The following is a 23,879-nucleotide window of genomic DNA, read 5'->3' on the forward strand; positions in this document are numbered from 1 at the left end:
ATTGTTCTGATGGAGATCTATACAGCTTGTATCGGCATTCATATAATGTTTTTCTTTGCTGTTCAATGTTTCAAAATGCTCTGCACACCAGGGCAGAAACCTTTCAATAAAATAAAGCTTCAACTGTATCTACTGTGTACAACTTTAAGAGAAGTGACAGTGACATAAATACTACAATGTAATGCAATATTACTGTGTTCATAATAATTTCTTCTTCCCTTTTTATTTGTGTGCGGGTACAACATATTGAGCTATCCCTGACAACGGCTCGTGACATACATGCAGAACTACTTTGTGTATGTGTTGAGGCTGCTTTGTCCAGAAATTCTCATATATATATGTCCAGTTCTGCAAATGTGTTACAAAATGAGGGCGGAAACAATATATCTTGACAGTTGCAAATGATTGGATTATATGTACGCACAGACAACAGCATGAAAGGCACTGCTGCATAAAAGCCTAGTTTCTTGATGTCTCGGAGAGCCAGCACTATGTAACATGAAGCGCAGATACGCAGATACATTTCTTATTCTCATGACAACAGAGAAGGCTTAATAATGCACTATTAATGTCATATCACATAGATGTTTCATAATATGTATACACTAGTCTTTACACAGCCTGCACATATTCTACAGGGTTTCCAGAAACTGGGGGTAGGAGGGAGAGTACAGGTTAATCAATAACCTACATTCTGATAGCATTGAATGCTTTTGAAGTTTAGGATTAAAACTACTATTAATTGAAGATAAAACAGATGCCCCATTTCAATGCATTTCATGTAACTTCTATAAATCATCATGCTACAAATTTAAGAACATCAAACTACCCCTGTAAAGAGAAGTACAGATAAAACTTCAAGGTCCTTTGATTTCTGAGTGTTTCTCCTCTCTTCTGGTTGCACTGAAAGTAGACAGGGTAGGTTTAATAAAAGAGAAATCAGATTTGAATAACTGATCTAACCCGCACATCCAATGCTGTGATATGTTTTCTTGCATGGAAGTCTGCGACAAGGTTCAAAATCAATCACTTATGCTATCTCCGGCCCATGATAATTCTACGTAAGTAATGATAACCTCTTAAACAACTGAAGACTAGTCCTGGGAATATTAGGGAAAGAGTCTATGGGAAATGCGTGTTGTAGCAAAATCAGTCCATCCTCAACGGGTTATTTGAATGTAATGGGAGGAGGGGCGGCACCACAGACAAGGTATTCTCTTTGAACTTCAAACTTATGAATCTGATACAGCTTTTATCTCAGGATCGCAAAGGCAACATCTACTTCATAACAAAGCAAAGCTGCACAACATTGCAAGAAACTCACAGTGCAACTGACTTTAAGCATTCATGATAGCTGTAACCTTTGAAAAATCAACCCAAAGTGAGATAGACTAGTCTGCTAGCTCTGTATTAAAACAATTGAAACTAAATATAGTGCACAAAGGAATGCTACTTCTTTGAATAACAAAGTGTGACTACTACATAAAGGAAATATCAGTATCACAACATGAAAGTATGTACAGCATGATTTACCTGCTTCTGTGTACTTGAGTCCATGGCTCGTGTCATCTGCATTCGGTTTGGGCGGGGGCCAGATGGGGGAGAGCTTCCCGGGAGAGGTGGACAGCGAGCTAGAGCCCGTGGACAGGGAGCCGGTGGAGAGCTGGTTGTCATGACTCCAGCAGTACATGGCATCCACCTTGAAGGAGGAGGAGGAGGAGGAGGAGGAAGGAAGGAAGATGCACAGTCGATCACATGGGGAAAACGGATTCCTCGATATTACAGCATCACTCGGGGAGCAAGATTGTTCCTCCCGTATGAGCCATATCTACTCCGCCAGCTCAAGTCACCGAACAAAGGCATTCCACGGCCACCTGTACACTCATGCTAAACATCCGTCAGTTTTTGCTGCACCGGACCATTTATAAATTCCAATATCCTTCTGGCAAAGGTGGATTTAAATACACATGTCTACATCTACATACAATTATGCCACATCTCAACAAAGTTCTTTGCAAGCAACTACATTGTAAGTAGCCAATTAACCTAGAACTCTAGAATAAGTTAAATTGCAAGATACGTGCAGATTGGACTCACCATTAGCACAATAAACTACTGTCATGACAGACACCGTGTCTCTGTGTGTCTGCACGCCTCAAATACCAAACTATTCTAATTGTTGACGACCAAAAACCTATTGTCCTTGATGGCTTATGCATCAGTTGCTAATCACAAAAATGCTGTTTGTTCTTTAAGTCAAAAAATGTGACATACTCGACAAGGTACACAAAATCAGAATACTTCAACAATTCTAATCTTTTTTTTATTGCAAAAAAAAAAAAGTAACAGATCTGAAGAAACACAACATTTCTCATTACAAAAAAGAGCAGCAAAGACTGAAAACATAATTATCTGATAGCATCAAATGAAACCTGCAGTTGTTCCCCTTCATCATTATCCCCTCTTCTGCCCCTATCCCCACCCCCCCCCCCAAAAAAAGTAATATTATCAAGGGTAAAGAGTAAGAATCTCTCAGATGACAACAAATACACAAAGAAATAATACACCCAAATTGAACCAAATTCAAACAGAAAATTCCTCTTGCCCTGTGAGCATCACTCATGAAGGATCTGACAGATCCTGACTGGCATGAAGCAAATCAATAAAAGCTCATCAGCTTTCATTTTGGATTTCCTTTCCACATAGCATCAAGAAAATATAAGCAAAATCTTGTCATACGACAAAAGAAATAATAAAAAAATGTTGGAACACCAAGGAAATGAGAAAATACGAGCCATACTTTGAACACATCCGTCCCCGAGTTCTCCTCAAGTGGTTGCAGGATACCGATGTCTAGGAGGCTTGAGCAGAGCCTAAGGACGGCTGACTGGGCCTCCGGGTTGAACGCTGGGCTCATCATCCGCTCCTCGTCCGCAAAACCCGACGGGGTCACCGTCGAGAAGGAAGATGAAGCCGTGCACAGCCAATCGACGAGACGCCGGCCTGGGAGAAGAGAGAAGAAAAGCAAACACAGGGCACGAAATACTAAAAACTGAGTAAAGTGTGCAAAGGGAAATCCTGTCATAATAACAGAAATTGCTATACTCAGGCATCATCATCCATTTCCTTACTCCTTTAATCAACAGAAATATCATACAAACTCTGGTTCAAAGATGGAATCCCTGGCCTTTCCAGATTTAGGCTACAATGTATCATGGTGTTCTGAAGAATTCATTACCAGTCATGCTGCTTCATGTGAATATCAACAGAACATCCTGCTAAATCACTAAATCCTGATAAGACCTGCTTTGGAAGAATTAAAAATTTCACTAACTGTGCAGTCTGAATATATACCAACATGTAACAGGAAGCGTTACGTAGCAAAAAAAAAAGAAAAAAAAGAAAAAAAAATTCAAGGACTTGACTGCAACTCGATAAACTCATCTTTGGCCTTAATTCCTGAGGTCTTGATAAGCTTAAGCAAATGAAATCCGAACACCTGTGTCGCGTTTCACGCAAAGAGTTGGTTAATGATCTAAAGTACTGAACACGAGATATGTGTGGAAGTGGTTTTTTTTTAGAACACTCTGTGTGCATGTGTGTGTGTGTGTGTGTCTGTATGATTTGTAGGACACTCAAATCCCATCCAAGTCATCCTAAAGTCTGTCTTTCACTGAGTCATTCTGGGTGTCCTCGCTCAACTATATTTGGCACTTAAATTATTCATATTCAATTTAGGTCTAAATCGGCATGAAAATGAAATATTCAGTTCCAAGATAAAGACAAATTTTGAAAGAGACATTACACTGAAGCAGGAAAAAGTAAGGGACTCGGAAAGAGATAATGATGGAAAATGGAGATACAGTACTGTAAGTTTCAGACAAAGAAAATTGAAAAAAAAAAGGAACAGAGAGAATGAGAGATAATTCATGAAGAAAAAATTATCAAAGTCAGGTGGAAAGATATGGCATGAGAGAAGAAGTACTGTAGAGGAAGGAATTAAGGATGCATGTGAAAATATGTGCACATAATATGTGGTGGCATATAAACACACACACATACTATCACACCTCCGGCCATAATCCCACTAAAGCAGGGGAATATCCACATTGAAAATATGTTTATGCAGATTTGCGGGATATTTTACTCCCGTAATGTGTCTTCCTCGACCCCAAACAGCCAGGGTTACAATCATGTCATGTGCAAAGTCCCCGTACACGCAGAGCTCCGGCCTGAGAAACCCACACAGAATGTGGAACTGCATGACCTCACGTTCAAGGGGGATTAATGAAGGTTCTCTCCCACGTAGTCAAGTAGGTTTTTTTTTTGGGGGGGGGGAGGGGGAGGGGGGCTTTCCCCTCTTTTTTCTTCTGCCCGACAGTACATCAACAGCCGTGAATTATGGCATTCCAATTCCGTGAAGGTACTGGTACTCAAGACGCCCACAATTGAGGAATCACACATGATGAGGCTGGCATGGGCCGCAAAGACGTTTTGAGCATATCGTATTGAAAAAAGATGCATGGTTTGACATTCGGGGAGCATAATAATGTGCATGGTCCATATCAATCACAAAGAGCACACATAATCAATACTCAGTTCCCAGAAGGACCATCTCCACAGCCCCTGCTGATGTTCAGAGCTCTTTTAAACCATGATAAGAATGCACGTTAACGCAATCTGTATGACAATGAATGATTGATTACTGGACATGTATACAGTAACCATAATCCTGATGAAACATGCTCTGGTACATGTAACTCAGGATCCTGCAGACCCGCCAAAAGTTACCAAATTATGAAAGCACAATAAAGACCATGGAATATTGGACACTATCAGGTGAAACTGTAAGTTTTCCAAAATCAAATTACATTGTATGTATTCTTGTAGTTTTGATTCATTGGAGAAAATTGACATGCATGTGTATATAGTCCATATAGGACATGTAAGTCTATGTCAGGAAATAAATTATCAAAGGATGGTAGTACAGATAAGCCTCTACACATTTTTCATGGCAGAGGTAGAACTCACTATTTTTACAATGTATGTGTGGTCAATGAAAAAGCACTAAAAGTATCATATTAGTGTCAAATTACACACCGCCACCAACATGACTGTCATGTTACCAAGGCCTGGAGCGTTGCCAGGATTCGTCTTCATGTCAGATTTCATCTCCAGCAAAGTGCAGGCCCCCTCTCCTCTCAAGACACACAATATCTGCATGGCTCATTCCATTTTGCTCAACTTTTTTGTGTGCTGGTCCAGCCAACTGTAAGTGCGGTTTTAGACTTGCAGTTGCAATAGAACATGTTTGTAATCATTAATCCCTTTATGAAGGCCGAGTACAACAGTTATGAAGTATTCAGACGCTGAAATAAATATTGACAAAATTGTGACCCTCCCCCCCCCCCAAAAAAAAGAAATCACTTAACAGGGGCCGTGGAACGTTTTTCATGGTGGGGGGGGGGGGGGGAGCTGTGTGGGACCAAGGAGGGGGTCAATGTCAATGGTACCTTCCCACTCCCACTCCCCCCTCCCGCTACAAGTACAAATGATTGATATCCATGTTATTTGCCCTAAATAAGGGGGGAAAAGTCGTATCTTTAATAGGTCATATGGTCTTTAGCCAATACCGGTTGCTCAAATCAACTTTATTGGCAGAATCGATAAACTGAGATAATGATGTTATTATCTATTACTACAGCAGGCTTGTTAAAGATATGTCCAGCCATGAATTATGACTATTAACAGCATATCATGTACACGTTTGTACATGTATTTGGGCCACATGGACAAGCTTCCCATTTTATCTTTATCATATAATGTGTAAACTGTGTTCATAGGTACAACCTGTATTCTGGTAGACCATTTGTTGACTGAAGTGTGTACATGCAGGGCAATGGCCATAGCACTTCTTTCATTGTGAGCATTTAACAGCTACCTAATGTTCAGCAAATTTCTACACAGCAATACTTATTTGCATGTAAACATGTACATGTATGTACAGTAGCCATGTCTTCTACTCACACAAGTTTAAATACATATATTCACATTCTAACACATTTTTACATTTCTATAACAATTAGCTGTTGTAAACTTCTTCACTCAGACACACAGTGTAGGCTCCATTTATCATCTTTATCATGTTTGAAACACTTTTCAATACCCACTATCAAAATGAATTTGCAAAAGCCTTTTGGATTGTGCATCTCAGGGTGGTTGCATTCAGTTTTGGAGAAACCTTAATTCCATGCCAGAAGTGATTGGATAAACACACCTATAAATTGTCAGTTAGCATCGATGACAACTCAAGTCTACTACCCTACTGCAGCTATACATATCATACATGATATCATACATGGGAGGTTGATGTACAGTAAATGCATTTTTCCCTTGGATTGATATGTACACAGTTACATAAACATGAAATGAAAAGGGCTCAATCCAACGGCTTTGGCACCAGTTAATCTGCCATCAGCAATTATTCGTTAAGAGCGATTACATCTTCTCGCACAAGAGAACCGAAAATGATTTTCTTTCCCACAGAGCAAAATCAGCATGAACTATCGGAGCACTGCACAATCCAATATCTACACCTAGACGGATATTTCATGCATGGTAGAATAGATGAATAACAAGATTACATTCTCCCCAAAAACCTTCCTTAAAGGAACCTTCCTTTATTAAGGGAACACACTATGAAGAATTGTAGCTCAAGCAAAAAGCCATTCTACATATACCGGTAGTTGACTTAAAACAACTCATGTTGGAAAAACAGAACAGATAAAGTTCCATCAGAATTGCACAAAAACATATCAAAGTGTCAAGAATTTTTCATTTGACATGATTGTGTAAGTTTAGTCAGGATTTCTAACATTTCTGAGTGTCGATTAGACAAGGTGGTGACAACATTGTCTCTCATTACATGATAGGTTTTTTCATTAAAATTTTATGAAACTATTGTCCTGTCAACAATTCAGCAAGAGTCACACCCTCTTCCTTTGTAAAGAGTCAGTATTGCTATATAACTGCTGAATGCTGAAATCTAGAAAACATTATGTACATGTACATGTACAGTACACAGATCTGTAAAAAGATGATGTCAAGATAAAGAAAAAATTCATGATGTTCTTGTACAAATTAGGCGAATGGTATAACAACTAGAGGAAAATTCCATCATATTAAAATCATAATTTCCTCGTCCTTGTTTCACAGGGAGGGTGATGACAACATACGCTTGTATCTTCAGACAAGATTCAGGAATTGGCTTGGTGCTTATGTATTTTTGTAGAAAAAAGGGAAACCTGCACACATAATTTCCAAATAATGTTGTATTTTCCTATTAAAATTTAATACATATTCAATATGTATTAAATCTTAATAGGAAAATACCACACATCAACTTGAATGTTCTACGGGTTAAACACATGTATGGGAAACGAACTGAGAAAATAAGCACACTATGAATGTATTTTACTTCAGAAAATTGAGCTGTTATCTCAAATTTGATGGCAGTTCCATAGCGATACACCAATGTTTGAGTATTTAATGTGATCCATGCTTGAAATTAATGCAGCATTAAGTCATAGCATGGTTGGCAATAGGCTCATTACCTTTACTATTGTGATTCCTTTTCCACTGTGCACTCAGCATGTGTGTAGAGGTTGGAAAGGCCTTATGCGTTTTAAAATGTGTACATAATAGGCTTACCAGACCACGTAAACCCGAAAAGCCATTAGCAAAAGAACTTTATGCACTGACCGTAGAGATGATACCGCTGTATCTCAAACTCTATGCTGTGAAGCAAGGGGATGATGTTCAATGTAAGGTCTTGCATTTTGAGTATCAAATGGGAGGAGTTTAATTGTTTCTATGCTAATAAGCTCCCTCCTCTTCTGAAATCATCACCAACACTGGATCACTTCAATCAAAATTTGAAGACCTACAATGGTTTGTACGGTACTTATTTTGATATCCCTACATATGCACTGGACTTATACTGTCACTGCCTGGTAATTTGTATAGTCTCCTATAGCGACCAGGGATGACATCTCATAGTGCTTTGTATCCAGTGGAAAAGGCGCTCTAAAAATATCTACAAAGTATAGTTATCATTATTATTTCAACGATTGTCTTTTTCTGTTTTGATGGTTCTTTGCATGTATACTGCCAATGTCCTCCACATGGCTTTCAGTGGCATGATTTTGGTCATCTAAAGATCATTGCAAAACCATCTCTCCCTGAAGCATTAGAAAACCAATGGGGATGACAGCCTGCACACTTTATCATTGTAATTGCTTCATAGACTACGCGCATCATCCAGTATCCTATTCTAGCCTGAGCATGACGCATTCATATGCTGCAACGCACTCCAAATGTATGCACAACACAGGGAGTGAAGTTATGCATGAATGCTATTTCCCTCGAGGTCTGGACATTGTGTGTGAAGCCTTTCTTTCTTTCTTTCTTTCTCCCAGGATTGAATCACTTGATTGTCAATTTTGACTTAAAAACCACAATACTCTGAAAAATACATCAATTGTCATGTGAACTTCTGCCTATCCAACCACATACAAACACCATGATACATCCCATTCACTTTAACTGCACTCTATGGTTAGGCTTGATACAAAGTAAATTTCATATTCCTGTGTATTTATGACGATGCACATCAGAATGTGGATCTGCACTGCCCAGAGACTGGCGAATTGGGTTGACGTTTTCTGACTCAGAAAACCAGCATAGACTTTATGAGATCAAGTTAAACTCCAGGTCACCATGCAAGAGCTGGCTGGTATTGAAAGGTTTTGGAGGCATGCCAGCTCATACAATATCAGACGGATGAAGATATGTATAGAAAAAAAAAAAAGAAGAAGTCAATTTGCAACTATCCTAGCTATAGTGCGAGGAACACATCAGTGAAGTTTGGGGTAAAATCTGACAATCCCTTCAAAAGTTATGCATTTTTAATGTTTTTGTGCAGCCATCGCTGGATGAGAAGATGACAACACTTGTACATGTGCAGAAAACAACATCAATAACAAAAAATATAGAGAATGGTCAACATATATTCCCTTTTCTACCACAATGAAAGAGCACTTGACTTAATAAATACCTCTTACAGAAAGCAGGGGTAATGATATTACCCTAAACATATAGTGTATGTCAATAACAACTTTCATAAGAAATAAAATTTTGTAGAATTCTCTTTAAATTTTTCTTACATAGTTTTATTATATTTGATGTCACAAACTGTAATCTTCTGATGCCTGTATTGAAGCTTTTAAATAGATTGTCCAATTTTCCTCCAACTTAGCTGATGTGTTCTACTAAAATTTTACCGAATTCACTCAGTCCAGTTTATTTGGGTTTCATTCCTACCATGAAAAGATAAAATAAAATCTAAAAAACAAAAAATTAACTGCTAATTTTTCCTCAACTCAGACTGGTAGATAGACATGCACACTTGTATTATAACCTTACACACTTCACTTCATACAGTACATGCACTTAAATCAAACATATGCTATAGGCCTGTATCAACATTATCGTACAAATGTAGTATGCACATCAGGGGGGAAATAGGGTTAAATTCAGATCTTGCTCACAGAGAGAAACTATTGGTATTCCTAAGGAATTAATTCCAAGTAGAGATGGAATTATGCACCGTACACACATGAGCAAAATACATCTCTACTTTAATACAGCACAATCAAATGTGTGATTCCCATTAATAAAAAGCATGCTGGTAGAAGTCTAGTCTAACTCGCATTCCTACAGTTTGTAACTTCCATCATCATTCTCGCCATTCATCCAGCCAATTCAACGGGCATCTGGGAATTTATAATTTCTATGGGACATAGAATGTCCAGTCAAGAGACAGATTGTTAATTTCTTCCTCAGTAAAGTGCATTCACACTGGTCAGAGAATAGTGGAGCACCAATTAAGGGGCTAAGGATTGGGGCATTCTCCAGCATAACGAGTAAGAAATCAATAGACTTCGTATGATGGCAGTGCGTTGCCTCCATGTGAAAGAAAGCAGATGAATGAACCTCTAGATAGTTATGTCCAGTCCTCTTCTATTCACTACATTTTTCACCAAGTTTCACTGAGTTTCTTGTCACTACTGAACATTATGCACTTGCTCAAAGTTTTGGAACTTAAATCAAGATCTAGATTTTTTAACTAATATGTCACAAAGTGTAGAATGCTTTTGCCTACAGTGCGGGCTTACGCTACAAGACTTCTTTCTTAAAGTGAAGATCCCTCGTTCTGATCAATGAGAGCTCTTTGTCACTTTTAATTGAATTTTCCAGGATTGGTTTATTGTACAATCAAATCACAGGTTTCAAATTATAGAATGCCTTGTTACAGCCTGCCTTGTTATAAAGAACCAACCGTACCTTGTTATAACCTACCTTGTTATAAATTGCCTGCCTTGCTATATCCTCTCATGCCTGCCTTGTGATAGCTTGCCTTGCTACTGTCGGCCTGATTTATCTAGCACACTCTATGCAGGTTGTGAAAGTTAGCAACTTCGATTATAACTACCAGCATATATTTTCATAACCGTCATACCTTGTGACGTTTGCCTATTAAGATGACAGGGCACGGCAAAATATGTTTTCCAACTTTACAAAGAGACAAAGTGGGCAAGTAATTGATACACTTTAACAGGTGCAGTATCAGTAAGGTGCCCTTATATCTGTATGATTTTTGTTTGTTTGTTAATCTTTGTGACCCTGAACAAACTGACAAGTGTGTATGAAGCATTGTTGACCATCAAATGTACTGTATTAACGCCATTTTTTTTTAAATGATTTTCTTCTGTAAAAAATATTTCTTTGTGGCTATGTGTGTGTGTGCATGTGTGCGTGCTTGTCTATATTTCACAGATGAGACAAAGGATTAATAATGTGACAACCACAGGGTTGATTTTTATGCATCTTTTGAGCAACAATTTTTCATCACTTGTGTAAAACAATTGCTACATGCTAGAAAGAGATTTATCACTCTATTGGAACCATTTTTAAGAATTTATGCATTCAACTGTTAAATGATGCCTGGGGAAACTATTGAAATAAAATTTTATGTGAACACGCTGGTGTTCTGATACCAATTGCTACCATCAGCCAACATTTCATGGAAATGACAGTCTTTCAAAGACGATTACACAAATTTCCATGCAGTGAATGTTTCTGGTATTACAGTAATCACAACAAAGCCTATTTTACTGACAGTGAATTGATGACCCGTACAACTGAAGGTATTACACATTCTTTCATAGAAAGATGAAATCATGCAAGTACTGCACTTTCAAACTTATTTGAATCTTACCTGTGAAGTTGGACTGGTCTTTGAAGTTAATCCTGAAGTCCAGCTTGGCCTGCTTCTCCTTGGCTGCAGCATAAGCAGATGGCTCTCGGGCAGGCATCGGTGACCTACTCCCACCTGGAGATCGCAGCCAGGGTTGTCCAACTGGGCCGAGGGTTGGAATGTCGGGAGACCTCTCCATGGATCGCCTTCGTGTTTTACGGGCCTCGGGCTCCTTGCTGTACGGGGAGGCGTCAAACTTGAAGAGTGTCTGAGGTCTCTTGAGGGTTATCTCTGGATGCGGGAAGCGGTGGGATGCGCTCTTCCACAGACTCTTTTCCCCACGCTCATTGGGGGTCATGGCCTGCTGACCGGGTGGTGGAGGGGTAGGGTGAGGCGGTATTGAGCTGGAAAATGAGCGTATCGCTTCGTTGGAGGAAGACAGGTCTGGCAATGATGGGAAAGACAGCGAGAAGTTTGGAAGCTCTGGAGCTGCATTTGACTTGGTTGGCTTGGGAGGGATATTCTCTGAGAACAAATGTTCATCATGTTCGGCTGCAGTACTTTGGTCTTTGGAATGTTGTTGCAGTCCATTGTTGTTGACTGAACTGGGATACATAGAGAAACGTTGATGCGGTGGCGGCAACATGGACTCTGCATTTTTTAAATTCTGCTTCTGTGTGAAGCTGACGTCACCCTCTACAGATTCCTGCCAGGAGTGACGATCCAATGTTACCCCCTCTTTCAGGGTATGCCAGGAGGAAGCCTGGCCCTCAGTATCAGGTGTGAAGAGTTCCTGGTCAGGTGTCTCATGGTGTACCTCACCAAGCTGAGACTCACAGTCAAAGAACTCTATGTCGCTGGGTGTATTATCGTGAAAAGCATCACTTGATCGCTCTCTGAGCGGTAGCGAGCCCGGAGGTTGGAGTCGGGACCCAACAGAGAAATAGTCCAATCCTCCATTAGGCTTGCTGCCTCCTTGAAAGGCCACTTGTGATCCAGAAGCAGCATCTACAATGATTGGGGGACTTTCATCCTGGTAAGCTGGATTGTACTTCACATGATAGTGCTCACACACGGAAGTAGGATTCGAGGTACTGGAAGATTCCCCTAGTGTTGAGATATCCATTCCATCCATTTTGCCAGCATGATTGTCCCCTTGAAGTGATGATGCCAACTCCTCTGGGCTCAGGGCAGGGAGCTCCACCTTCCAAAACTTCAGGGGAGAAAACAGGTCACTGACCCCTGGGTTGCCATCAGAACTTGGAAATCCATCGGAGCTCTTGCGGGACGTGCCACTCAGATCACCATCGGACCTTCCTTGCCCATTTCGCTGTATTCCTCTACTATTTGCTCCAATTCCTTGGGAACCATTTGTGATGTCTTTACAAAGACTGGGATTAGAGGTTGTTCTTCTCTGAAGAACATGATCGGGGATTGGCTTCGCTGAGCTGGTGTCAGACTTTCGTCTTTTCATCGACTTGCCAGATCCATTTTTACTGTACGACAGTTCATACACACACACAACCTCTTCGATGGTTTCTGTGCGAACTGCCTGCATTCTGTTGATGAGACCACCATTGCCGACTCCTCCCCTTTCATTTGTGGGGGACGTCACATGATTTCCTTTGCTCCTCCTTTCCATTTCTTTCTTCTTCTTCTTCTTTATGGGGGTGGTTACATTGCTACTGCAAGCAGTTCCATTATTGACGTCACTGTTACAATTATCTTGCTTGACCTTCAAAATGTTTCCTTGAAAGGATGCAATTCCACTTGAGTTCACACCAATGATATCCGTAATCCTATCTGCGTGTGATGGTGCATGTCCTATACATGAAAAATGTGAACCCACTGAAGTATGTCACGAAAGGATTTTTCTCACGAACTGCTTGTACACCACCTTCATTGAAATTGAGTGACAATGTCACACAGTGTCAAAACACGTGCTCCTCCAGAAAACAGCAACACAGCGGATGGTTTGTGGTTTCCAGTCTGTCGCAACGTTATCAGGATGACTGAGTGGAGCCATCAACATGGTCAGCACCCCTCTCCCTCAATGCTTTCGTGATTCACAAAGGACACCTCAGCTACTGCATTATCTTCGCCACCATTCATGAATGTCTGGTCATCCATCCATTCTCCCTTTGATCCAGGTAAAAACCACATCAGGCGCCAAAACGTAATATCAATAAGGGACTGCCGCAAAATCCAACAAAAGGTACATGTAGACTGGAATCATTTTAAACTGTGAATTCTTGCTAAAAGTTCCACTGCGAGTTGGGTAACCAGAAGAAAAAAATCATATTCATGGGCTTTAATGGCACAAAGTCTCTGTTTGTCGTGCAAAGAATGTGCTGCCGGTGATTAAGCACGGATTGTAAATGTTGCCGCTCCTTTGTCTGCCCTAACTCTTGGCTTACATGACATCATGGAGCAGGAATTCTGCAGAAAGAAAGAGACAAAAAAGGACCAAAAAAAAAAAGGGGGTTTGATTGATGAAATGTGCTACAAACAACCTGAAGAACTGCACCATGGTAACAGATGACAAAAATATACTTCATATGTTACCGGAGTTTTCCTGCACAGCTGGATTATATTATTTCATGGTTAAAAGATTTCCACAATGCATCCTCCAGCATTTGTCATAGTTCACCAGACTGATGGATGACTGTACCCGTATGTTTCATCATTTTTATGACCCAAAAATGTCTAAATTTCACATTTGAACTTAAAGCTTTCTACAGATTCTAAGGCTTCTTCAGGGCGATTTAAATAGATAAAATGATTTATTTGAAAGAAAAAATTGTACTTGTCTGCCATGCAAATGCTGCTAACATTACTAAATGTATTCGATTCCATTATTCTGAGAACAGATTTATTTCAGCTTTCAATTTCAAGTCTCGAGACAGCAAAATCAAAACTGCACATAGTTGTGCAGCATTCAAATCAAATGCTCACATTCTATGACATGGAGCTGGCACTGATAACACAACACAAAAACTTATTGGCTTTTTTTGTTGTTGAAACAATTTATGTGCTAACAGGGTGCTGGAAAATCATGTTACAAGTCAACATGCTTCAGGGGAACATTTCATTATCGGTATTTAAATAATGTGAAGTATTTAAATAGTACTTGTTTCCACGTACGGCACATGATATGAATACTGATAATCTGCTACTGTTCCAAAGTGTCAACAAATTACATAAAATGAGCCTACAGTGTACACCTTGGTTTAATGCATTCATGAGGCATTAAAGGGCAAGTTCACCTTCACAGACATGTGGGTTGAGTGAATGCAGCAATATTAGTAGAAGACATCAGTGAGAGTTTGAGCAAAATCAGACAATCCGTTAAAAAGTTATGAATTTTTGAAGTTTCTGCTCAGTCACAGCTGGATGAAAAGACTACTATAGCTTGTGATGTCACATGAGTACAACGATATAAAGAAAGACTAAAGAAAATTCAACAAATTTCCATTTTTCTCGCATAACAAAAGAACACTCGACTTCTCTCTTTCAGAAGGCAGGGGGAATAATATTACCCGTAACATACGTCAGTAGCAAGTCGAAGAAATGTGCACTTTATTCAAAAAGTAAAGTTTTGTGAAATTCTCTTTTTATTTTCCTTATAAAAGTTGTACACATGTGACATCATACACTGTAGTAGTCTTCTCTTCCAGCAGTGACTGCGCAGATACTTAAAATATTCATAACTTTTGAACGGATTGTCCAATTTTCCTCAAACTTTCACTGATGTGTTCTACTAATATTGCTGCATTCTCTCTATCCTTATGTATGAAGGTGGACTTGTCCTTTAAAACATTGAAGCTAAGTATTACAGATAGTTATTAGACTTAAACAATAAAAGGTTTTCTTATTCTTTGCCACTGCTGATGGGAAGGCAATACCATTCGCCCGAGAGAAAGGAATGCATGCATGAGCCCAAACCATACATCCACTGTTTGGCTTGATTAGATTCCGTTGACACAAACACCCACACACGTGGAACTGGGGCTATCCAAACTATTTGACTGCACATTTCAAAGTTCTGTATTTACAGGTAAATTCCATTCTTTTGTGTCCAAACCCCTGTCCCTCTCCACGGGAGCGTTAATGGCGTCTGCCCCGCCAACAAAGGCTCCACAGAGTGTGCAGTGCGGTAGTCCTCAGTCCAGCCTCCCTTCTTCCTTTGATGGTGACCTCGAGGTAAAGCCTGGTAGCCAAGTGATACATTCAGTGTGGGCGACTGTGACTCAGCCCCTGCCTGGTGACAAGTTTTAGTTCTAGGATTTTCCCAGGGTGCTAATCTATCTTGCTCTATACTGCGTGCTGTGTATAGATCTGTCTGAGTGGGTGGTTGGTGTAGCTTTTGGGTCATACTACTAGACCAGTACTTTTTCTTTCAAAAACTTCTTGAACACTTGATTGCAAAACATTCCACAAGCTATGAGGATCCAATGTACAAAATTACAATGATGCCTACATTTGAAAACTAATGAATTTGTATCTGAAAACTTGCTCAGGATATCATGACATTACTGGCAAGCCAACAAGTTCCCTTTCCTGTTGTAGCCATAAAACACTTTGATGCAGCATCGTGATAGTCAGCCTGCCTACAATTAGATGACTACAGAAAAAAATAATCATGATAAAAAAACCAGGGTTGGTATTCGTATGCTGAAGGGACTGTACTTTTCTGTGTCAGAGTTGACAGCAAATATGCCAGTAATGGTACCATTTCAAAGAAAATTATAATCTTTCTTTTCAATTGGCAAAGCATCATTGAGGATCCAAGAAAGCATCCATTGTGCTACCTTGTATATAACGGAGAAAACTGGAAAAAAAAAGTAGTTTGAGGCATCTTGTGCGCTTACGGAGCGTAAATGAGGAGAAATGTAACAAATGTGATCAGTGCAACAATAACACAATGGGAAGAGGTATTTTGAGTATGCCTACAAGATACTAGATGCTCCACTTGTCCAGTGTCCGCTGTCCTTCAAATTACCATTTAGATAAAGTTAAAAACATGCGTCTGATTTCATCCGAGATGTCTAAACAATCAACACATCTGCTACTTTCCTGCACAAATACTTTCTTTGGGGGTAAATAATCCCTCACAATAATAAAGATGCAGTGATCTGTATTTGATGTAAACAATCCAAACTGCAACCATTTGAGGTACAGTATGTGAGCCTTTCTACCTTTATACAATGTGAAGAATGTGCACAAAACCGAACGCACGACATTATTTGGCAGATGAAGATAATACATACTGTGTAAGCATGGCCGGCGGAACCATGGGGGCTCGGGCCCCCACACTTTTTGTGCACCATACAAAGGAATACATAAGGTGTCATCACTCTGGGCCCCCACACTTTTTTTAACCCGGAAGTACGTAAGTGGCACTTAATAGAAATAGATAGAGATCTTGAAGTGTGAGCGCAGTAAGGTTATGTTTTTCACTGAAGACCTTTATTTTTTATTGTTGATTTTTTTGAGCCGAGGACTTTTTTTTTTTTTTTTTTTTTTGCTTGTCAGCTGTGATAGAAACCTAAAAATGGAAGGGGAGAGATGAGGATGAGCTGAGGACCTTTTTTTTTTTTTTTTTTTTTTTGCTTGTTAGCTCATGAAACCCGGAAGTGGGCCCCCACACTTTTGAAAACGCTCTGCCGGCCCTGGTAAGTACGACTGTAAAGCCAGAAATTTCACAATGAGCTAAGATTCACAAACGCAAAATGCACACAAAAGTTTCATGCTGCGAATATTTCTGGTTTTACACAACCTTCAAAACCTTGGATGCCTTTACATAAAAACAACAATTACATTGTACATATGAATATAGTAATTTAACTGGATGACAAATCTGTAAGACTTTTCATCTCTAATACATGTAACTCAGTATAAAACACTTGCAATTTTGTGTACATAAAGGCTTGGAAAGCAGAACCTACACATTGTAGAGCTAATTACTTGTATCATCTGAAGTCAGTGTTTTCTATTGGATCATCTTCCAAAAACAGAGTAACAGCACAGATTATACCAATTTTGAGGCCAGCCAAGCCCTGACTTTGGAGATATGTACAATTACAATGTGTCTAGATTATCCATTTTAAATGTGATCATATGTCCTACAGGTTACAGCTACAACTGAATGACTCCACCTACATGTACGGGTACTTTGAGATACAATGGATTTTTTGAGAATCTAGGAATACCGAAAATTATCATTCCAAAGAGATATTTGTCTTTAAATTCTCACATGGAATATTGGAATGAAATGCCAGTAGATTCCTTTTGCCATGCACATTGCCAATTGGCTGATGGGGGCACACTTTTTGGGCCAGCAAATATCCAAGGAAAATAAGATTAGATCATTTTGATTACTGGGGTCACACCAATCTATTATACAATTTGTAAACACAACACCTTTTCTAGAAATTTATGTAACATACCCACATAAATAGCTAAGATTATTCTTTATCAGCATAATTATTGTTTGTATCAAATACTTACATGTGTGTATCATTTAATATCAACACCATTATCATTTTTAGTTGTAGTAGTACGGTAGCAGAAGTAGTACAGTAGTAGGAGGAGCATCAGAGCAGTGGTATCATCATCTTGAATTTCATTCAATATTTTCATTATCATCATGCATCAAATATTACCGAGCTTCATTTGGAAGGAAATGTCTCCAATTTTCATATTTTCTTCAAATTCAACACTAGCACTGCAGTTCTCCTTAACCAAAGCTATCCTTTGTGTGAGGATGTTGTATTTTGAATTGATTTTCAGCCATTGCATTATTCAGAGATATGACATTTATAATTATAATGGGACTAAAGTACGCCCTATGGATGAAAAAAAAAAATCCATTTTAAAAACAGAGTACCGTAGATCTAGTTTGTTTGTTTGTTTGTTTGTTTGTTCATTTCCATCTGAGAGATAGTTACCAGGTAAGACAACATTCGAATGCATGAATGATGATATAATTTTTTTTTTAAAGAGTGATATTTACCAAAGAATATAAAGTGAGTGATATCACATGAAGACTAATATCAATCAGGACAAAGAGATGATTTTGCAAAATACGAGTGGTGGTTATTTCAAAAAGGCTATAATCTCCTTGCGCAGTCATAACCACATACCACTGCACCTCAAGGCTCAATGAATGACTTATAAACATACTACTATTAATAAGTATTATTACTAATCACTCAATGAGAATGAGGCGTGGACACACGTGGATAGTGTGTACGAACATTCAATTTCAGGAATAAGATCTCATCGCTCTGGCACTGCCTCTACTACCTAGGCTCCGGTTTTCCTTTACCTGCCTGCCGCATGACGATCGATGCCACTACTGCCTACTGGCATTAATAGGAGCATCTCTTTCCACATCCTATACAGCCTATTACAGGTACTCGATCTGGCCCTCGATCTTCCATAAGCGTGTATCTACCATACAGACGGACTTCGTGAAATGAAATACTAGTACTTGTACAGTATCATGATAGATCAGTTCTACCGGCCCAACGTAAACCCGTAAACGATAACGAGTTTGTTGAGAGCTTTAACTCATCTCATCAACGTTACAGGAAACGTTCAACATCTGGGTGAAAACAGATTCTAAATGGGGAAAAAAGAACTCACCTCTTTGATACCACATCTAGAGATCAGCGTGAATACCACAGAAATATTCCGTGTGTTTTCGTGAGGTAACAAAATGTCCATTCGCCTAGGAATTTACGCCGGTTATCTCGTGTGTGGAGTGAAAGGTACTGACATCAATGGGCTCGCGGCGCCGCGAGTTGGGGTTCACACAAGGATGAGGCCGATGCAGCTAGCTAGCCAAGCGGCAGGGCAAGCAAAGTGGTTTCAGATGCTCGATGCCTTGGCCTCGCTCTCACCGTGATTTATTTACCTCGGAGTGAATGGGGATCTTTGGAGGAAAAACCAACAGCGCCACTTACGACAATCGACTGCGCAGGCCTACTCTCTATCCAGCTCACAGAAAATCTAACTGTTAGTTCGTACGGTATCACTGATCTCTCGAGCTGTGATTCAGCTCCGTTGTGATACCAATGTTTTAGAACACAAGCAAAACATAATTAAAAAAGGGAAAAATAAACAAACCTATATCTAACAGCTACAGTGTAGGCAGGGCTCGACATTAGTGGTGGCACGGTGGTCGATCCTGGGGCCACTGAAAATTGATGTGAGTGCCAACTTTTGGTGGCCGAATCAAACAACTGAAACTCAGAGCGAATTTTTTTTTTTTTTAAATGTTTGCTGTTTTTTGAGCGAAGGGGAGGGGGGCACTATGGATAATATTTTTCTGAGAGAAAAAGTTAATGGTCAGCAAAGTATCAAAAGTGCAGAAGAAACACATGTAGTAGATTTTGAATCTGGACACATTTTTATTGTTGGACCGAATAGTTGAACTTCATGCTAGCCAGATCGATCGAATCGATGTAGGAGTCAAAGAAGGGGGAAGTGGTTCATTGAAAAATAACACTATAGGCAAGATAGCATCAAGCGAAGAGATAAGGTCCTTTTATTCCTTCAAAGGCAATTTCTGAAAAGTCGTTGCCATAGCAACTGTCATGTTTTCAATGAAATGTGACTTTGAATGACCCGGCTAGTGATGGCAAATGAAGATTGAAATTGAAATAGACATTTTAAGACACTTCTTTTGTGTTTTACATTATTTTATTGCAAATAATTTTATACAAAAGCTTCTGGAATTTCAAGTGTTACCATGGCAACAAACAGTTTCTTTCATTCTCATGACCTTGAACGACTTTGATTAGGTTTAAATGGATAATTCTAAGTCTTATACTAAAATTCAGTCACTTTTGTTACATTTAATAGGGCCTACTTTATAATGAGAAATATGTGTCATTGAAAAATACCATGTTAATGAATGAGTAGGGCTTTAATCACAATTGAAAGAGTAATCCTGAATCAATCGATTTATAAGCCTTTATTACATTTTAGTACTTTTACAATTGAATGAAAATGTTTTTAAGAAACATCCTGTTACCACGGCAACAGGAGAAAGTATCAGAGAATAATTAGGACTTTAACCCTCTGCATGACACATCATGCATAATCAATTGTTCATAATATCATAAAGGTTATGTGTATTATTTTGTGCACATTTGACTTATTGACACAGAAAAGGTTACCGCTAATTGCAATTGTATGAGTAATTTCAAATCTGTAAATTTAGTCACTTTTCTTATACATTTTAGTATGATATGATTTGAAACATGATTCCCCCCCCCCAATAAAAAAGAAAACAATAATCAAGGCGACAAATTTGTAAAGGGTTCAACATCCAAATCTGCTAATAACATGTCAGTCTATAATGTGTGCCGAAATTGGTCCTTTTAGACAAATTTGAACATTTTTGTTTACTTAAGCCAGCTGGACTGTTAAAGGGATGGTTGAGATTGGGTTTCAGGTTTCCAACTTTTTTTGTGAGAATATTATTACTAATGAAAAACCTCTTATGAAATATTAAAGAGCATACAATTCTGAGAGGATGTGAAAGTTTATTTGATGAGAATTGGTTTTGAAATGGCTGAGATATCCAAAAACAAAGAGGTCCTAATAAAAGGTGGGACTCACCTTTTATTAGGACCGCTTTGTTTTACTTTGTTTTTTGATATCTCAGCCATTTCTAAACTAATTTTCATCGAATAAACTTTAGATCTTATATAGTTATAAAAACTTAATATATCTCACAAAGAGTTAGGATCTGATTCCCCCATCCAAACCAAAACTATATCATCCTTTAAATGTTAATTACCATCTTGGTAATAACTCCTTAATTCTAAGATATTGATAACAACACACAACACACTCGAACACAGAGAGAGGGAGAGATTCACTCGTTCAATCCCATGTCCCTCTTACATATGCCTCTGCTTCTTAATTCATTGTTTTACACAATGGGCGGTATATATAAAAAAGGGTGGAGCAGCTGGTTAGACTGTATGTATTCCTACATATTATGCAGACAAGTGGGTTCGCAACCACCCCCACCTCCCCCCCCCCCCCCCCCCCCGTTGCACCAGTCCTGCAACATGATGACACAATGTGGTAAATCCTTTATAAAAAAAAGAAGAAAAAAAAAAGAAAAAATATGATAGTGCAGAACCCGTGAACATTATTTTTAAAGATTCGCGAAATTAAAATGCACGCGAAATTTCTTATCTACACTATATGCATTGAACGCAAGAGGCAATTCGCAAAAATTTCTTGCCACGAAAAAGGCCGTCTGCTCCAATTCGCGAAAATTTCGTGCCGCGAATATATCATTTTTTAGGAACCTACAGTATAAGCACACACAAAAAAAAATGCCAATGGTTCTATGCACATCGCCATATACTGGAAAATACTGAAATAATAAATACAAATACATGAGAGTGAAAAAAAAAAATGAAAGAACATAACTGCATGTATAATAGAAGGGGAAAAAAAAAAAGAAAAAAAAGGAAGGCCCACTCCGTCGAGCCGGATTCGAACCAGCGACCTAAGGATGTCTATGAGTTATTCCTCTACAGTCCTCCGCTCTACCAACTGAGCTATCGACGGGTTAGCTGGCAAGAGGGAGATTTGATACAATATAAAGAGTGAGCTTAGGTTGTGATGCGCAGTGCGTGCGAAGTGTAGAGGTGTGTGCATGCAGTGGGTGGATGTCATATGATTGTTTTGTATGGTAAGTGTATACGATGTATGGGGTATACGTACACAGATATGTACTGTAAGGTTATTCATAAACACTGAACGTCGAAGACGCTAGACGTTAGCCTGTCAGTCATGATTATGTATTAAAAGTGAGTATTATGTTGGTCATTCAAATTACATATTTCTTGAAACATTAATATGGCTTATCACAGGGACTATGGTGTGGATTTAGACCTTTTCCATTAAATGCGGAAGGCCGACACGGCGACAGGCGAGGGGGAGGGGACGTATCGACTCCAGAGAGGCAAGAAGTTGACGAACGTGTGTAGTCCCATGTACTTACTTACTATGTATGTTTGACATCTCAGAATAGAAATCAGCCCCTGTTTCTAATTTTATGACTCGTGTAGCAGTCGTGATGTCGCTTGAGTCGGTCTTGCTACTCAGTTGCTTGTGAGCATTTGTTGTTTTATTTTTTTTTTGTATTGTGACACTCTTACAATTCTACGTTGTGATTAGCCCGACCAGACGAAGCCTCGCCATCAAAGTGGGGAAGCACAAGTTATAAATACATTTACAACACAACTGCAAAACTTATAAACATTTATTAATTCATATATTACTTAGATCTAGTCTAGTTCTATAGACATTTATACGTTACTCATGTGAAGTGCGTTCATCCTCGACCATTTGAGGGCAGCACTTTATCGGAAGAAGAAGAAGAAGAAGAAGAAGTGCTAACTCAGTAACTGCGACAGCCGGCGCACGAAGTGTGGTGGCTGCGCCGTTTTCGCATCAAGATCTTAGAGTTGTACAAAACGGGTGCCGTTGCGGCGCTATATTTCCTTAATTTTTCAACAAAAACTACGTAGGATTAGTAGGAATACTTACATGAGTCGATTAAATATAAACCTAAATGATTCCAATCGCTGACTGTTTGATGCATTTCATTGCTTATGATGCAGAAAATGTTGTCTTATAAGGCAAATATCTTCAGCTCACCGATGCTCACTAAAACTCACAATCACTTGCACATGCGCACAGCATGCATTCAGTGCAGTGCATCGACAGCTGTATTGCTCGCTACATGATACATATTCATTTCACCTTATATGCACCATGCGCCGATGCATTATTATATCCTTGAGCATCCGTAACGTTGACATCATTGACATTGTTCACACGTGTAGATGCGTACTAATAATGGATATACACATTCAAAATGGTAGCAAGACTCTCCACTTGGGCAGGCCGCTTACTCAAAAAAAAATGTGGAAAATTTTGTAGTTTCCAGATAAATTGGTGAGAAGAATCAAGTCGATTGGGTAATATATATTTCATTCTTTATTGTCACTGGGTTTATGATAGAAATTTAGCCATGCTTTATTTGTGAAGTCGCCGTATGTGGCAATAGGGAGTTATTCGTGATTTTTGCTCCAGCTCAGATGCGGGGTAGCCGCCAGGACCGTGCCTTGTGGAGCGGTCTCCGGGGCTAGTAAAGTGCATGCTTATATTACAGAAGGTACATAAGTCCATAGAGAGCCCTCACGATAATCCATTGAACAAAAAAATGGCACTATCTAGCGCAATCCCCGACTGTTGGGGTTCATCGTTGCAGAATTCAAAATGGCGCGTTGACCACTCAGCAAATTGTGCGTGCGCGGCTGGAAGTGCAGCTATCTATTGCGTGCGTGCACTCTTTGGTAGCAGCACGGCGTGACCTTTTAAAAGTGCATTCAGATTGCGTGAACTCCCGATATTCAAAATGGCCTGGCGTGAAAGATGATGTACCGTTCGCACATGCTGCATATAATCATCATTTTCGGTAAGTTCTAAAATGTGTGTGTCAATATTGATAGCATAGATA

General features: G+C 39.3%; 1 protein-coding gene and 1 non-coding gene across 2 annotated transcripts in view; both read right to left on the reverse strand.

Moving 5' to 3' along the window:
- The window catches only part of LOC139723242 (uncharacterized), a 56,158-nt gene extending 37,060 nt beyond the window's left edge, over positions 1-19,098 (reverse strand). The window contains exons 1-4 of the mRNA XM_071634500.1: positions 18,968-19,098; positions 11,339-13,756; positions 2,801-3,003; positions 1,534-1,699 (exon numbers count right to left, since the gene is read on the reverse strand). Of these exons, the coding sequence (XP_071490601.1) occupies positions 1,534-1,699; positions 2,801-3,003; positions 11,339-12,959 (1,990 nt within the window). The 5' untranslated portion in view covers positions 12,960-13,756; positions 18,968-19,098. The remainder of the gene's footprint in view (positions 1-1,533; positions 1,700-2,800; positions 3,004-11,338; positions 13,757-18,967) is intronic.
- Positions 19,099-21,829: 2,731 nt separating this feature from the next.
- On the reverse strand, positions 21,830-21,919 carry Trnay-gua (transfer RNA tyrosine (anticodon GUA)). The gene is given in 2 exon segments: positions 21,830-21,865; positions 21,883-21,919. It is a non-coding gene; the product is annotated as a tRNA-Tyr (tRNA).
- Positions 21,920-23,879: the final 1,960 nt, after the last annotated feature.

The sequence above is a fragment of the Diadema antillarum genome, unplaced genomic scaffold (assembly GCF_040938485.1).
Source record: "Diadema antillarum isolate AM-2024a unplaced genomic scaffold, OU_Dant_1.0 scf00000183, whole genome shotgun sequence".
NCBI classification, from domain to species: Eukaryota; Metazoa; Echinodermata; class Echinoidea; order Diadematoida; family Diadematidae; genus Diadema; species Diadema antillarum.